The sequence below is a fragment of the Mesoplodon densirostris genome, chromosome 2 (genome assembly GCF_025265405.1).
Source record: "Mesoplodon densirostris isolate mMesDen1 chromosome 2, mMesDen1 primary haplotype, whole genome shotgun sequence".
NCBI lineage: Eukaryota > Metazoa > Chordata > Mammalia > Artiodactyla > Ziphiidae > Mesoplodon > Mesoplodon densirostris.
In genome coordinates this window covers 35,342,392-35,360,733 of record NC_082662.1, presented here as the reverse complement: position 1 = coordinate 35,360,733, position 18,342 = coordinate 35,342,392, and the positions used below count along the sequence as shown (strand labels likewise).

General features: G+C 44.1%; 2 protein-coding genes across 2 annotated transcripts in view; one reads left to right on the top strand and one right to left on the bottom strand.

The window, feature by feature from the left end:
• Positions 1–18,342, top strand: part of LOC132502797 (proline-rich protein 2-like) — a 197,871-nt gene that overhangs the window by 154,687 nt on the left and 24,842 nt on the right. The window lies entirely within an intron of this gene.
• Positions 6,042–7,060, bottom strand: LOC132479176 (transmembrane protein 59-like). The gene is given in 2 exon segments (XM_060082751.1): positions 6,042–6,352; positions 6,354–7,060. Coding segments are annotated over 2 exon segments (972 nt in total). The 3' UTR covers positions 6,042–6,087.

Genomic DNA, 18,342 nt, shown 5'->3' with positions numbered 1-18,342 from the left:
CTGCATTAAAGTGTCTGTGAACCACAGTCCTCAATCCCACTACACCCAAACTAAATCTATCCCCAAATCAAGTTCCCCTTAGCTGGATCGCCCAAGGCCTGAAGCTGCCTTAACACCACTTGACATGAAGGGAAATGCAACAGGTGGAGGAGACATCAGAGTGGAAAGAGACAGTGCTCCTAACGAATTGCAGCTAAAATACCATAATTTTGTAAATTTCAAAAACCAGTTATATGATTCTGCAAACGCATTGCTAGGTCCTTGAAAGAGGCCCATGCAAGAGACGCCTGAAGCTTTCTTCATTTGCCTCCCAGTAAATCTGCAACTGTTCATCGTGCTGAGTCGCAGAGTTTTCACCTTTAAAATGGGAAGAATGAGACCCATCTCATAGAATCATCATGAGCCTTCAAAAGTTGTATTTGAAAGCCATTAACATTGTGCCTGGGGAAGAGAAGCTCAGTGTGGAAGAATGAATGAGTGAATAAATGGATGAATGAATGGATGAGTGAATAAACGGATGAATGAATGGATGAGTGAATTAATTAATTAAAACGGAAAGGACAGAAGTGATGCTTGCTAGCCATCTGCTTCAAGTCCAGCGGCCTTCTTTGAATTCACAGTGTCCCCCAGATTGCTGAGCAGTTCTAGGGGAGCCCTCACTCCAACCAGAAATGGGGGTAGAGAGCCAGAAGCTGAAACCAAGCTCACATGAGTGGGAACACTCAAGGTATTTTTTGAGTGGGCAGAATTTGGTAATTTTTCTATAGCCAAGTCTTGCTGCTCATGACTGTCCCATGCACTGTGATTCAGGGGCACTGTGCCTGAATTATCACGTTAAGGCTGGAGAAGATTCTTAAGCAGCATGAGACTGGACTATGGTTCTCAGCTGGTTCAGAGCCTCCTTTGTACAAGGGCTGTTCAGCCAAGAGTGTGGGGACCTAATGCCTTTGGAATTCAATAGCTGTGACCAGGACACTCCTCAACAAAGTTCCACAGCCAGTCAGATACCCTTGGATCTGAAAATTGGTTGCTGGGTCAAGAGCTGTGGTGATAATATTGAGAGACCCTGGAAATTTGAAAGGTGTGTCCTGAGGCCCTGATCCCCACCTGGGCCTGCCCTAGGTGGCTGCTGCCCTCTGTCAAGCCTGGCAGGCGTCTGGGGGACCCTGGGTGTGGAGAGGAGACACCATGAGACTCCAGCAGAGGCTAGGTTTGTCTTGACTCTGGTTCCTCTTTTACAGGTGAGGAGACTGGTCTGGATGACCTCTAAAATTTCTTCCACTGCTAACCGTTTAGGATTAAAAAAATTTGAGTGTGTTGGAATTGACCTACCTGCAGGTGGTAGCCTTCTGAGGTTGGGGAGATGGGTAGTGTCAGCAGAAACACAATTTTCAATGCCTTGGCATCCCGATTCCAATTCCCCATCCTCCTCCGGCATCAACACGACTTGCCTATCATCCTGTGGTGGTCAGCAGCAGCCATGGAGAATTGTACATCGATGGCCTGCAGTGACGCCCATGTATCCTTCTAGGTGGCAAAGTTGCATGTGTTTGTGCTCAGCTGAGCAAGAGAAGCAGACCTCTAAACGGTCTGGTGTAATGCTGTTCACAGGAAAACCATATCTGTGTCTATATACATAGAAAAATACCGGAAGGAATTAATCCAAAATGTTAACAGTTCTTCTCTCTACGTGGTAAAATAATAGGTCACTTAATTTTTAAAAAATTTTAAAATTAAAATAACCTAGATGGGAAAAGAACTTGAAAAACAATATACATGTATATGTATAACTGAATCACTCTGCTGTACACCTGAAACTAACACAATATTGCTAATCAACTGTACTCCAATGTAAAATAAAAATTAAAATTTTTTTCTAATTAAAAAAAAATCCCCCAATTTTTTAATCTTAAGTACGTACTATTTTGGAGTTGGGGGATGAACGGAAGGTGTTCATGGGGGAGTTTGGGAGCCCCTGCCGCCCTGGGACACCGGGGACAGTCTCTCTCCCACCTTAGCTGGCATAAGGATCATGCAGGGAACTTGTTAAAACTTCAGGTTCCTGGGTCCCTCTTCCAGAGATTATGACTCTGTGGGTCTGGGTTGGGGCCTGGAATCTGCCACTTACACAAACATCCCAGAGACCACCCTTTGAGGAACATTGGTCTGGGGACTCTTGCTTTATTTGGAGCTGGGTTAACGGAAGTATCGGGAGAGATCTAGCTAGAAGCAGGCAGGTGAGCTGAACATCAGCAGATCAAGCTGAGATTCCAATAAGATTATGTCTCCAGATGGAGGTGGCTCTGAGACAGAGGTCAGGACAGGCCTGTCAAGCTCTCAGAGGAGCAGGCTGTGCCAGCAGCATCTTGCTGTCAAATTCTCTGCCCCATCAGACCTCCTCTGAGGCTGGGAGGGCAGGCTGCATCCTGTGGGGCAAGAGGTTCTCTTTCAATCCTGGCCAAAGCTGAAAGTTCTGGTTCTGCTACTTGCCAGTTGTGTGACTGTAGGTGAGTTACAGTTCTCAGCTGAGTTTTGTGTAATGTAAATGATACCACCAACCTCATAGGCATTTCATGGGAGAAGGAAGTGGTCCATAGCAGGAGGTCATGAACATTGGTTGTCTATCCTTTCTTATTCTTTGGCTGCTTGGGAGAAGGGAGCATGAGAGACCTCTTAGCCAAGGGGAAGGACATAGCCCTGCCTACAGCGCTGCAGTCAGATTGTCTGCCTAGGTCATTTTCACAACAGCTCCTTCTCTGCAAGGCACAATATTCCTGGAGGATGTTTACTGGCAGGATGACTAAGTAGCTGGCCCAGCCTGACCCAGCAACTGCCTTCTGGCCCCATCCTAGCCAGTCTGTCTCTGTGAGTCCTCAGAGCTCCTAGGTAGTCTGAACACTGTCCCCACCATTGTCTGTGTGGCTAGGGGACCCCTTGGATGGTCTCCCTCAGACCATCTCCATTAGGACTTTGCTTTAAACTCCATGTCCTCTAAGCAGCCAGCTGGCTCTCTTCTCCTAGACAGTCCTTTGTTTTAATCTGAAACTTCCAGCAAGCCAGTTCAGCTGTGCTCCTCTTTGGTATTTTTTAAAAATTTGCCTTTATTTATTTAACCCTGCTTACAACACAACAGACCAGAGCTGCAATATAGTGAATCTTATCCAATGACAAGCATTTAGCAAGACACTTTCCAAATAGAAAGTTATGTTCTTTGATTCCTGCCCCTATTTCAGTCATTCAGCAGATATTTCTTGAGGACACACTGTAGCCACAAGAACTATCAGAACTATCACGTATTGGGTTCTCTTTATGTGCCCAGGGTGGATAGTCCCTGACTTCCTGGAGATACAGACAGGCAGGTGGTTATTTACAGCATGGTGAGTGGTGCGAGAGGGAAAGAATGGGCTGCCTTGGAGCAAGTAAAGATGGACACTCTTTGCCACCTTCCACCCGCACTCCTCCTGAGCCTATATTGTGTAATACAGCTAATTGCATAATGATCTCTTTTTCAAGTGAAATCTGCTTCTCCTGCAACTCCTAGTTTAGCCATCCTCTTCCATGCCTACCTAAAGCACAGAAGATCCGTGAGGCCCCCATCCAGAGCTGTGGCTTTGAAACCCCCAGCCCACGCAGGGCCTGGGATTGGCCTGGCTGCATGGCAGTATCTGCATAGGTGTAGACTGCCATCTTCCTTTTCAATTTAAGCAGAAAAACAGAAGTGCCAGGGAATCATGCAGACAGTCCTGTGGTTCCTTTTCCCCCTGTAAGGCAGCAGGCAGCTGTTTATCTGAGAGAAACAGGTTTGCCCAGTGGAACGTTTATTTGGTTTCTTTGGCTGATCCTGGGAACACACCTGCCACTTTGCCACTTCCTGCGAATCAAGCAGTTTCTTAGAAAAGGGACACATTCCTTAAAATATATTATGTGGTTTGGGGGTGAGATATGGTTTCTTGGATTTTTATGATTTAATGTGTCTGCAAAAACATTAAGCCACAGATAAAAATACATTGACTGCCCCTTATGAGAAACTGGACTTTCCTTAGAATTAGGGGGCTGGTCATTTTAGTTTTTATGCTGGGTTTTGTTGTTTTTAAGTTTTCATTTGCTCCTCTTCCTGTTTCTCAGCACTCCTCATGCTGTAGACACACCATGTATGGGCAGTCATTGATACACTACACTGCAGTTATCAACCAAAATAATTTGGATTGAACTTTTATAAGAAAAAGGCAAATAGTGAAATTAATTTTCTTAGATCTTATTTTTTAACGTCCCACTTTCAGAGCATGCCTTGGGGATGCTCTGAAAGTGGTATATTAAAAAAATAAGGGCCTCCCTGGTGGCGCAAGTGGTTGAGAGTCCGCCTGCCGATGCAGGGGATACGGGTTCGTGCCCCGGTCTGGGAGGATCCCATATGCCGCGGAGCGGCTGGGCCCGTGAGCCATGGCCGCTGAGCCTGCGCGTCCGGAGCCTGTGCTCCGCGACGGGGGAGGCCACAACAGTGAGAGGCCCGCATACCGCAAAAAAAAAAAAAAAAAAAAAAAAAAAAAAAAAAAAAAAGATATAAGTTATAAAAAAAGATATAATATACATTATAAAAAATAAGATGTAATATAAATTCTAAAAAATATACAATATATGAAAAAATGTTTAAAATATATATTACATCTACTAGTATACAGATCTTTCTTGACTCACAATGGACTTTCATCCTGATAAACCCATCATAAGGTGAAAATATTGTAAGCTGAAAATATATTTAATACGCCTACCCTACTGAACATCATAGCTTAGCCTAGCCTACCTTAAATGTGCTCAGAACCCTCACATTAGTCTACAGTTGGGCAAAATCATCTAACATATAGTCTACTTTATACTAAAGTGTTAATATCTCATGTAATTGATTGAATACTGTACCAAGAGTGAAAAATAGAATGGTTGTCTGGGTACAGAATGGTTGTCAGTGTATCGCTTTTTTACCCTTGTGATCGCACGGCTGAGTGGGAGCTGTGGCTGCTGCCACCACCCAGCATCAGGAGAGGAAAGGACAGCATATCGCTAGCTCCAGGAAAAGATCAGAATTCAAAAGTTGACGTATGGTTCCTACTGAATGCGTATTGCTTTTGTACCATTGTAAAGTCAAAAAATCATAAGTCGAACCATTGTAAGTCAGGGACCGTGTGTATATATTTAATTTTATTTTATTATTATTTTTGTGTGTGAGAGAATCATTTTTGCTTTAGTTTGCTCCCTGATCATCATATAGCAATAAATAGACATAGAACATTTTCTGATTATTTTCTGGGTTGGGTAGGGGTGAAAGGGAAGATCTGGAAAATCAGGAGTATATTAACTCAAATTTCAGCACATAATTATTCAAATAAAATTTTAATGATTTCAGTTCAATACAACTGAAAATGCAGTGTGTTAAAGGGCATTTTCTACTAAATTTCAAATTACAGGTTGTGGGTCATTTCTGAGCAAGAGTATCATATCCTACTGAGTATTCAACTTATTAACTAAGGTGATTGACATGGTAGGAGGTGGGGAAGAATAATGATCAGCTCATAGAATTTGGCTAAGAAAGGAAACAAACAAAAACAATGCAAATAATAATTAAAATAGCTACAGGGCTCCCCTGGTGGCGCAGTGGTTGAGAGTCCCCCTGCCGATGCAGGGGACACGGGTTCGGGCCGCAGTCCAGGAAGATCCCACATGCCGCGGAGTGGCTGGGCCCGTGAGCCACGGCTGCTGAGCCTGCGCGTCCGGAGCCTGTGCTCCGCAACGGGAGAGGCCACAGCAGTGAGACGCCCACGTACCGCAAACAAAAAAAAAAAAAAAAAAAAAAAGCTACAGATATTAGTAAAATAAAAATACAATCCCAAATATCCATCTCTTAAATTACTAGAAAAAAAATAGAGGTAAAGTTACAGCAAATACAGTCTTCACAGATTTGGGTAACTTTATTTGCATTTAATAGTGATTTTAATAGTGATTTTTAAGCCCTATAGCCAATGAAATCATTTTAAAAAGCACTATGAGGAATGGAAATTTAGATGTGTATACACTTTTCTTTAAAAAAAAAAAAGCTTAAATTTCTGAATGAGCAAGATTCACTTTTGCAGGTAGAGGCCCTGCTTCTTCATGATCTTCACCTTTAGATCTAACAACCACAAGAGAAGAAGCTGGATATCTGTTTAGCTTTCGTTCACTCACAAATTCCAAGTCACCATAGATACTCAGCTTCTCAGAGGGAACATACTGCTCCACAGCTGTAGCAACAGTTGCACAACAAATCCAGAGCAATACCATCATGGAGAGGACAAGAGTCATAGTTAAAATCCACCCGGAGTTAGGAGAGACATCTTAAAAAGCCATCACTTTCTCCATCTTCAAGATAGTTCCTGTGTGCTTGTGAACTTCTCATTTGCAGATAGGACCTTTTGCTTAGCAACGGTTCTTTCAAATCTGTAGGCTCCTGCTCCAACTGTGGTGCATACTGGATTTCTGGCTTAGACTGGAATATAACTATTTTTCCATCATCAGCTTGAAGATAAAAAGTCCATGAAGAGGTTAAGAAGCTCTGTGAACCGTCCATCATGTCACTCCAGAATGACCTTACCAGAGTTAGAGGGAAGACTAGATGCATTTTTGGCATCAGGGACCTGAGTTGTTCTTGTCTCAATTCAGCAAATGGCAGCTGATTCTGGCACCCAGGGTGGCAAACATATTGCTCATCAGATTGAGAATATGCTTCTGTACATGCAGAGTCACATTCCAATTTGGTTCGATTTAAATCAATTCCATTATCCACACATTGACAAATTGAAAACAGCCTGCAACCCCTCTGACATGCATACAACTCCTCTTCCTTGGAGTAAGTGTGAGAGGGGTAGGTCAACTGGCAGGCCCGGTGACAAGACGCCGTATCACCCAAGACCGAGTCAAACGCTTCAGCCGAAGTGGTCCCTGAGCCTCCAGTCAGGGCCATGGTCAGCAGCAGCAGCAGCGGCGAGAGCCCCAGTTGGGCCCTGACCCAGCGGCTCCCATTTGGTGCCACCATTTTGTTTGTCTCTGTCACAGCAGATCAGCTTGTTGCTCTATATATTTTATATATATATATATATATATATATATATATATATATATATATATATATATATATATATATATATACACACACACATATACACACACATACATACATACATATATATATATATATATATATATATATATATATATACTGGGCTGTGTCTAATTCTTCTGCCTATATCTGAAATACTCTACAATCAGACCTAATTGTTATGGCAAATAGCTAAGAGATAGCCCTGAATATATCTATTAATAAAGTACAAGTAGATTTATATTTAGTATACTATACTTACTAAGACAGGAAAGAGGACCATGAACATTGTGGAACATTTTTCAAATGAGTATTTAGAACTGATTGCACATATATTTACCAGAAAATGTGAGTAATCAGCATACCCTGTTTCCAGAACTTTCTATACTAAGGTTTCCTTATAGGAAGAGACAGTCGAGCATTAGATAAGAATGTGAAATTGGAGAGTCAGATTGGCCCCAGTTCATATCGTGACCACAATCATGACACCTTGACCCAGATACTTGGCCTCTCTCATCAAATTCCTCGTCTTTAAAATGGATGTTGTGTTGGTATCTGCGTCTCACGGTTCCTGCGAAGATTAAGACAGTGCAGGAAGAGTCCTCAGCACAGTCCCTGACCCATATGAGATGTGCCACCAATGCTTGCTCTTGTGATCATGGCTACCACCATCTTCTCCGTCATCATCATTGTCATCACCATCTTAATGATTGTCCTCTACCTGTCAGGGCCTTTGCTGCAGCCAGCTCCTTTCTCCAAAGGGACTTGGGTTTGAGGGACTTGCACTGTGTGATGCTGTGATTCAGTGTTTCCAGGAAGTTAGGCTAGGATAACAAGCAAGTTTCTGAGTCTTATATAGAACTTCTAGAAATAGTTAATTGACCTTTTATGTCTTAGATTGTTTATCAGTAAACTTAGATAAATGCTGCCGTGTTAGCACTTGAGAGTGTGACATCTTCTGCTGTCACAAGCTTCCAATGCCTAATGGTATTGATACCTGATCCGAGATTAGGGAGATTTTGGCTCCTCCACTTTCCTGTTCACTTTCGGATCTGAAAGCATCACCTTGAGAACAAGGAGGCCACGCAGAGGTCAGACTCCTGTCATGCTTCCCTTTTCAGATGACTGCCTCATGCCTGGAGACCTTGAAAACTGATCTTGAAATCCAGGGCTGGGTCTGTTCAGTGGTTTTTTTAAAGAATTAAAATAGAATCTTTCAAGGGCAGAAGTCTCCTCTCTTCTTCCTTCTCCTCACCCAGGCAAGCCCTGCTCTTCCTGAAGGTGACATGTAAATTTATACCAAGGCAGCTTATCTACAGGGCTTGCGGGGTGTTCATAGAGTTAATGCTGCATTTAAGCGGGGACGGAAGTACCTTTGTTGTCATGCCAACAGTGTTCCCTTCCTGGTGAGCAGCACCGCTGAGATGGATGACAAAGGTTCAAATCCCTGCTCTGCCAATTATTAATTGGATGACTCTAGGCAAGTTAATTTCATGCAACTTCTTTGGGTCTCACTTTCATTACCTGTAAAATGGGGGTAAGAAATAAGACTGCCTTATAGGGCTGTGGTGAGATTTAGTGGTTAGTATAGATCAAGCACTTGGAACTCTACCAGGCACGTAATCAGGGCTATGTGAGAGTTTGCTATTGTAGTTAATTTTACCTTTTACCTTTACCAAGTAACTACTTGGGCTGTGAGCTTCCCTAATTTTTCTAAAAGCTGAATAAAAGGCCCAGATGTTCTTCAAATACAAGTCAGAAAAGGAAATAAAAGTAGAGGTTTCACATGGAGGTGAAGGATTTTACATCCTTGGTCTGAAGGATATAAAACCTGTCAGATGTACGTTTCCAAGTGGGGGAAATCAGAGTTGTTGAACAGGGAGCAGTGGGCTGGGGAGACCGAGAGGGGGCTGTTTGCTGGAGTCCTGGGAATGAAGGGAGGTTTGCCTGAGAGGCTGTCATCTGGAGACCAGAGTGTTCCTGCTTAATTTAAGGCATGCTGTGAAGGGCTCCAGAATATGTTAAAATGGAATTAGTTTTAATATACTTCAGTTGAGAAACCCGTGGTATTTTCAGGAAGAGAGGAAGAGAAGTTTGTAGGAAGCAAGCAGCCCCAAGGTAACAGACACGATGGAGGCTTGGAGACTGTGTTTTGTGTCATCCACGGGGAGAAACAAGCCTTGCAGGGCTCAAGGATCTTACTTGAGACCTGCCCTGTCGATGGGAAGGGATGCCTAGGCTTCCTGTGGTGAATGGTGCACCTGTCTAGTTAGGAGAGGCAGCTCTTCATGGAGGGGTAACTGGTGAAGGGGGGGAATCCCCTAGAAAACTTCAGGCACATGGAACAGAGCATGCAAGCAAACTGAAATCCCACATTGATCCCAGAGTGCTTTTTCTCCCACTGGGCTACCCATCCCATGAGGACTTGAGAACACACAGAGGCTGGGCCTTTTTCATCTCTGGATTTCCAGGAATGGCTCAAGAAATAGTTAGGGGTCTGTGTTATGGATGAATTACAAATTTGGGATGACCTAGGAAGTGAAACTTTGAAATGGGACTGGCGCTGATACAGGAAGGACCGGACTGGACCTTGGAAGCTCACATCACTTGTGTTCTCTCACAATCTGCCCCCTTGTTACTTGAAGCAGGGTGAATATGAGGTGTTCCCACTGTCACCTGGCCTTGTTGATGGAATAAAAAAGGTAGGACAGGAAGGGAGGAGGGGAGGAAGGGAGGAGGGGAGGAAGGAAGGAAGGAAAGGAGTCTTTTGTGCATACATTCAGCTTAGACCCGTTCTGCATTCACCTCTGCTTGTTGAATTTGGATCCTGTGATGTGTGTGCATGTTATGGGTGTGTGTGTGTGTTTATCGTGTGTGTGTTGTTTTCCTTTCCCACCCTCTCCCCATCAATCAATTTAAATCTTATCACTTGCAAAGGTGGTTGTAAACTGAAACAAAGTGACCAAATTTCACAGTTCAGATTCATGCTAATAGAGTGATTTATTCAGAGATAAACTCACCCCTTTTTCTTCTGAAATGGTGTCTTTCAGAGCCTTAGCTGTTTGGTTCCATTGAAACACAGCAGGACCTTGATACACTTCTGGAGAGAATGAAGATGAACCCCTGCAGAATAGAATGTCGTTAAAATTGGTAGCTGGGGCCCTGGTTTTCATGTGTTGTAGGGTAAAGTTTCGCAAATTGCTTACTCTGTGGGGGATAGAGACCTAAAGCCTCCACAGTGCTAACTAATTGGTGATGCTTAATTCATATTTGTGGATTGCTAGATGTGCGTTTAATTAAAAGACACACCTAGTTGCATGATTCCACAGAAACTTGCCAGGATTCCCTGGTGTATTTTACAAATGAAATTAGGCTTTGTGGGAGTTGTAGAATTATAGATGTATGTATATTTCTTTTAATCTCAAATGCAAGAATAATATTTCTGAATCCGGTTTCACTTCCTGTCCTTAGTTTATGCTTTCATCTTTTCTCTGTGCTATTTATTTGTAAGTATACTCCAGGATTTGTTTAGAATTCAGATAATTTTGTTGACTCTGTAGTCAGAAAATTCATTGATTTTGTTCCCAATTTCTACATAACGAACAACATTGAAAAGATACAAAGACTCTCTTCTATTTTCTAATCTTTTATCTTAGCCTTATTGATATCTATGTAACAATATTATTTAATATGGGTCCCCTTTAACATGAGCTGTTGGCTATATAACCCATATACATTTGTGTATTTGGGAGGTGGGTGTGTGATATTGTTGAGGGTGGGGAAAATGGTTCTGAGCCTCAGAAACTTGAAATGTACCTGGGATAAAGCATGGAATTCAGTGGAATTGACTCTGCAAATCAAATGCTAGAATTCATTCACAAATATGGTTTTTGCATCTTCAAATGGCCTTGGGTTGAAAGGAAATAGAATTCAGTTAAAATTGCTTGAGTCAGGGTGTGAATGGCTGTGAGGAAATATGGTGTCTTTGTCCAAGGCCAAATTCAGAAATATCACAGCTTCAAAAGCCTGTCCTGCTTCAGGAGCAGCCTGCGGGTGACTTGCTCTGTCAGTCACGTGAACACCACCAGGAAGGAATTCCCTCTGTACAGAGTGTGAGGAGTCGGTTCCCCCTGAGGCGTTAACCCCACTCTCTTCTAGGCAGGGGCTTGGGTGTTTAGCAGATCTTGAGGAAGAGAGAATTCTGCCTGGAGACCTACAGTAAGGTGTTCTCCTGGGCGAATTACAGTATTATTAACCAAAAAATAAGAAAGAAAAGGAGTGTTTTAGGAGCTTGCGGTGTGTGCACATGACTCATTAGGACCACAGTGACCTCTCAGTGTCTATGACCTTCCCACTCTTCAGACAAGGAGAGCGGAGCTCAGGGTGTTGAGTGCTTTGCGGGGACAGAGTGGAGGCTCCACCTGGGCTGCAGAGCCTCAGACCTATGGAGTTTTTCTTGTGGTGTTTCTGGGATCCACAGCACCATGCATTTCCATAATGATGCTCATTTCATCAAAATTAGTTAAAAAGTAGGAAAGAAATAACATATGTTAGAAGCACATATTATCAAGGTTGGTGCTTAGCTATCCAGAAAATCTGGTTGGCTGGACTAGGATAGTTTTCCAAGTGCTGAATTTTGGCTTGACATTTAGGGGTGGTCAGATAACATTTGAAGAGATAATGTTGGGAGATAACATTTTAAAGAGAAAAGAGCCCTGGTAGGGGATTTAGAAGAGCTGGGTTTGGTAATGATGATGATGATGATGATGATGGTAGCACTAACATTTGCTGAGCATTTTTGCTCAACAAATTTGTTGTCCAACATTTATTGAACAGTGCCAGGCACTGTTCTAAGAACTTCACAAGTATTAATTCATTTAATTCTCACAAAAATCCTCTGAAGTAGATCCTATTATTATCCCTATTTTACAGGTAAGGAAATCGAGGCACAGAGAGGTTAAGTAACTTGCTCAGAGTTTTACGGCTACCAAGCAACAGAGTGGGGACTTGAACTCAGACCCTGAGTCTGACTTCAGACTCCATCACCCAGGTCACCTCTCTAGGGCCCAGCACTGTGACCCTTGAAATATTGCTTAATCTGGGATGTCATAAACTCATAAAATTTCAACAATATTTTGGAGAACTGTATAAGGTTGCCGTTTAAAATTTTTAATAACTGTCATTTATTTTTACAGTCATTTCATGAAAGAAAGGACAATATTAACAACCTCTCAACAAAGTAAGGACACAAATCTCAGATTAAAGGACAATCCTTGGGCCTCCCTGGTGGCGCAAGTGGTTGAGAGTCCGCCTGCCGATGCAGGGGATACGGGTTCGTGCCCCGGTCTGGGAGGATCCCATATGCCGCGGAGCGGCTGGGCCCGTGAGCCATGGCCGCTGAGCCTGCGCGTCCGGAGCCTGCGCGTCCGGAGCCTGTGCTCCGCAACGGGGGAGGCCACAACAGTGAGAGGCCCGCATACCGCAAAAAAAAAAAAAAAAAAAAAAAAAAGGACAATCCTTCCCTTTATTGGAACACGCACTGACTTGTTCATCTGGCAGATGTGCCTGGAGTACCCACTGTGGGTGAGGAAAGGGGTCTGAAAAGCAGACCTAGCTTCCACCCATGTGGAGCTCTCATGGGTGGGAGATAGTCATTTTAAAAGTCAACGAAAAATTACATAATCACAGATTTGTTAAGTGCTGGAAAGACGTGAGCACAGCTCAGAGATGCGGAATAAAATGTAGGGTGTGCCCTGCTAAGGAAGGCCTCTTCCACGAGAGGAGACAAATGCTGGGCAGAGGGAACAGCACGTGTGAAGTCTCAGTGCAGGGAAGCGTCTGGGGGCAGGAGGAAGGAGAGGAGGCTGCATGGCTGCTCAGGGCCCAGGAGGAGGCTGCAGAGAGCAGTTGGGGTCTGGTGTGCCCTCAGAAGTCAGGGGAAGAGCTTTGATTTTACTGTGGGGCAGTGGAAACCATTGCAAGATTTGCAGGTGCATGATGCAGTTTGACTTACATTTCACGGGATAACTCGGTATGCTCCTGGGGAGAGCAGACGAGAAGGCGCCAGGAGGAAAGGTGGGAGCGTGGTCAGGAGGCTCTTGCAGCTGTCCAGGCTAAAGAGGCCGGGGCTGTGATAAGGGTAGACGGGGACGTGGAGGGGGAAGCAGCAGCAGGAATCAATACTTGTCCCATTCAGGGTGGGAACAGGTTATAGCCATCTCACAGGGGGACAATTCAGGAGGGACCATCTACGAAGGCAGGGCTGTGGAGGAACGACAGTGGTGGTGCTGGGCTGATAGGATGGAGCTGTTACTGTGGAGGCCTGAGGGGCAAGGAGAGGGGGGAAGTTACTGGAACCCTGAAGGAGAGGGCTGCCTTGAAGGGAGCAGTGACCTTCAGTGGAAGGTCAAGCCAGGCCAGTGTTCTGAATTTCTCCCTTGCAGGCAGAGAGCCGAGAAATGAATCTGCTGACCTCTTTCCCCTCCCTCCACCCTCCTGTGATCTCCTGTGGGGCTGCCCCATTGGCTGCTAACCAGACCACAGAGGTTGCCCATTGATGTGGTCCTTCCAGGTCAGCCCATGGGCAGAGAGCAGAGTAGGGAGGGTGGAGGGTAGATCTGGTGGGAAACAGGACGTAGCCAGCACCAAGACGATTCCCAGACCTGTGTCTGAGCAGCGAGGTGGACAGAGGCCCTCCTCCTCTGTGGCGGAAGGACTGGGGGAGGGAAAGGAAGCTGGGGAGGAGAGTCAAGGTGTCCTGTTCCCGTGGACGGAATCCCTTGAGGGCTCTGAGTTTTCCTCTGTAAAAGCAGCCGTTGGACTGAATGACCTGGGAAGTCCTTCCAGCTGTCTTCCTAGAGGACCCTATGGGGGGCTCACTGAGTGTTTCTCATAGGGAGTCTCTACGAGTCACCCAGAATCCAGCCCTCCTCGCCCCCTGCCCGGTCACCCAGATAAAAGCCACGGAGGGCGGCGATGGAGAGTCTGGGCCTGGCTTTCTGCCGAGCAGAAGAGGATTTGGCGGTGACCCTGCCGGGGAAGCCTCATCTGTGCTGTGCGTGGCCGGCCTGCTGCTAGTAACTGCATCTTTGTGGCCCTCCCGAGGAAGAGAAGGACTTCCGTCTTTACAGATTATGTGCTAGCCGGCCAAGCCTAACTCGGGCAGAATTCTCTGAGTGAGAGGAAATCAGTGGGCCACCTTCAGCCTTTATTTTGCTTTCCAGACAAACAGCCCAAGGGAAGTCCCAGCAAGTAAATGTGGGCCCTCTTCCCTCACTTGGCTCCACTTTATTTTAATTTTATTTTAAAATTTTTATTGAAATATAGTTGATTTATAATGTTGTGTTAGTTTCAAGTAGAGCAAAGTGCTTCAGTTATACATATATATAAATATATATATATTCTTTTTTTACATTCTCTTCCCTTATAGGTTATTACAAGATATTGAGTATTATTTCCCTGTGCTATACAGTAGGTCCTTGTTGGTTATCTATTTTATATATAGTAGTGTGTGTATTTTAAGCCCAAACTCCTAATTTATCCTTCTTCCCCCCCTCCTTTGGTAACCGTAAGTTTGTTTTCTAATTCTGTGAGTCTGTTTCTGTTTTGTAAATAAATTCATTTGTGTCCTTTTTTAGATTCCACATATAAGTGATATCACATGGTATTTGTCTTTGTCCGACTTACTTCACTTAGTGTGATAATCTCTAGGTCTATCCATGTTGCTGCAAATGGCATTATTTTATTCTTTTTTATGGCTGTGTAGTATTCCATTGTATATGTATCTATGTACACCACATCTTCTTTATCCATTCCTCTGTCTATGGACACTTAGGTTGCTTCCATGTCTTGGCTATCGTGAATGGTGCTGCAGTGAACATTGGGGGTGCATGTATCTTTTCAAATTATGGTTTTCTCTGGATATATTTGGCTCCCCTTTAAAAAACTCAGTGAATAAGATGAAAACTGCAGATAGACACTTCTGCGATCTGCTCGTTTCAGTGATAAGGGAATTCTAAGGCACCTTTACTGCATTTCTGGTCACTTTCTAAGGCAAGAAAGAATGGTTTCAGTGAAGCCGGGAGAGTCTGCTGTTCAGGTGGTTGTTACAAACTCAGGAGGTGGCCATCTCGTGGCAGCAGCTGTTTTTGGAGCAGAACTGGGGCAGGAGTAGGAGAAGGGAAGGGGGGATGGGAAAGGGGTTCCTGATCCCAGCACGAGGCCAGGATGAGGCCTCAGGCCAGCAGCTCTGAGAAGCTTCTTCGCATTCTGAGGGCTCCTCGTTCCCCTTGGACCTGCAGTTTGATCTCTTTCATCCCTGAGCTTCCTGACTCCTCAAGCTTCAAAGCTCTGAGATTCCCTGCCTTCGAGGAATTACAACCCACACCCCCCTGTCCTTTTCTCCTCCTTCTTCCTTACTGAAGGTGATGAGAATTCTGGAAGGATTTTAAGAGGAGTTTATCATCTCTCAGAAAACAAAATAAAGCCTATGTGAAAAATATGTCAGTGAACATATTGAACACCTACATTTATCAAAATTCAGTTCGGTGTCTTGGGAAGTTATCTTGTATAAAATACTGAATGCCTCTGAAATAATAAGAATAGGCATGTGGTTGTTAACATATAGGATTTTGTAGTTCGGATGCTATTTATGTAACATGACATTAAATGAGCCATTTCCTGGCCTAGCTGGGCACAGTGGTTGCTGGGATCCCCTGTGTTCTGAAGACATGTGCTAGGTTGTGGGCAGACCTCGCTGACGGGTGGCCCACACTGGTTCCCGTCGGGCAGAGAGAAGTACTGGAGTTCCCACTGTGAGCTTTGCCTGGCCCCTCTCAAGGGGGAGAAAGGGGGGATACCCCCTCCATAAGCCTTCCACCAATGAGGGGCTCCATGGCCTGATGCTGCCGCAGCAGTGGAGCAGGATGGACGCTCCTGGGTGAGCTGGGTTCACATCCCCTGGGTCTGATGTTCCTTCCAAGTCCTGACTCTCCTAGAAAAGCAAGGAGTCTGCCGGCGACAGGCCAGTCGAAACTGCCCCTGAAGACAGAGTGAGGAGAGGAAGGAAACTGAGGAGGGACAACACGTCCACTGAAGGTGGGACAAAGGTGGCCATTTTCCTGGGGTGAAGTGGGCACACGGGGAGAGGTGGACAGTAGAGCTGTCCTGAGAGGACCCTGCCAGCTCCCTGAGTAAAGCAACTGAATGTGCTTTTGGATGCTCTTTTTGGCATTCTCTACTCTGGTTTCCTCTTATTTTTAAAATCTCTCTAATAAGTGCTTTAAGAGTGAACCTATTGATGATTTCTATTACTCAGGATAAGTTTGGCATTTTCCTATGAAGTTAAACATCTACAGCATATGACCCAGCAATCTTCCACCTAGGTATTTATCAAGGAGAAATTTGTGGTGGCAAAAAGACTGGTACATGGATGTTCATAACAGCTTTATTCATAATAATCCAAAACTGGAAGTAACACAAACCCAAACACCCATCAACTAGGGAATTTATAAGCAACTTGCTGCACACTCACATGCAGAACTCCAACTCAGTAATAAAAGGAATAAACTGTGGATACATGCAAGGACAGGCATGAGTCTTCTAAGTATTTTGCTGGAAAAGCTGCCAAAAAAAAGTGTATATTGTATAATTCCACTTATACGAAATCCTAGAGCAGTCAAAACTAATCTATGGGGGGAAACAAATGGAACAGTGGCTGCCCTGGTGAAGGGTGGGTGAAGGAAGTAGGACCAGGGGTTCACCAGTAAAGGGTACAAGAGAACTTTCTGGGATTATGGAAATGCCTGTATCTTGACTAGGGGGAATGGTTACCTGGGTATATGTGTTTGTCAAAACAAAAACCAAAAACCAACTGCTTACTTGAAATGTATCCATTTTATTATATGTAGGTTATACCTCAGTAAAGTTGATTTTTATAAAAGAACCTAATAAATGTAACAAGTTTTCTTTAAGAAGTTACTTAATACATAGGGATTTGCCTGTTGATGGCTTGGGCTCATTGATTTGCCAGGGTTTTGCTTTATTAGCACTTGAGGATTTTGAGCTTCTTGATTTTGAGCCCCTCCTGTCTGTTCTCAATAGTTCCTCCTATCAATTCATCGAAGGCATTCTGCAATCACTAGACTGTTATTTTATTGCTTGAGTTGTCAAATAATGCCCCAATTCCAGAACAATATTTCACAGAGATAGTGAAATCGTTCCACTGAAATCTGGTTGTTTCAGCAGGTGAGCCTGATGCTGGCCTCTGTGGAAGGGTATTCATCATCGGATTCATTATCAAGGGGGTTCTGCATCCACTTTTCCATTGCCCGCTTAATGTGTGAAGAGCTCAGAGATAATTATGTACAGTTAGTTTCAGTTTCATCAAACAGCTCTTCCTTACCACTGCATTTTATTCTCCTGGGAATGCGTGTGTGTGTGTGTGTGTGTGTGTGTGTGTGTGTGTGTGTGTACACAGCCACATATACATATATGGTGCACAATAAGATGTATAGACTTTGGAAGGTATGCACTTTTCTCAGCCTTAAATAGTATTCATTATAAATTAATCCAGAGAACATTTTCTAAGCTTTAAACACATGCTTGTTGTTGTGCTGGGCACTGTGGGATGTACAAAATCAAATCTTAGACTCTAGGTCTAGAAACACCTTGAGGGGTCATTTGGTCTGGCTCTTATTTTAGATGGGTGTGGCATTCTTACCATTTCAACTGTTATGGACTGAATCATGCGCTCCTCCCAAATTCATATATTGAAGCCCTAACCCTGATGTGACTGTATTTGGAGATGGGGTCTCGAAAGAGGCAATTAAGGTTAAATGAGGTTATGGGAGAAAGGAGACTAATCTAATAGGATTGGTGTTCTTAAGAAAAAGGGACAGCAGGGGTGCAGTGCACAGAGGAAAGGCCATGTGAGGACATTGCAAGAAGGTGGCTGCCTACAAGCCAAGGAGAGAGGCTGCAGGAGAAATCAGACCTGCTGCACCTTGATCTCGGACTTCCAGCTTCCAGAACTGTGAGAAAATAAACATCTGTTGTTTAAGCCGCCCAGTCCATGGTATTTTGTTATGATAGCCTCAGCTGACTATAACTGCAACTGAGGCTGGAAAGTTGAAGTAGATAAACCGTCACTTGCCTATGAGTTACTTAATTTCAGTAATAGGGAATCTTGGAGATTTGTTCTGTTTGTGGACTTACTGAAA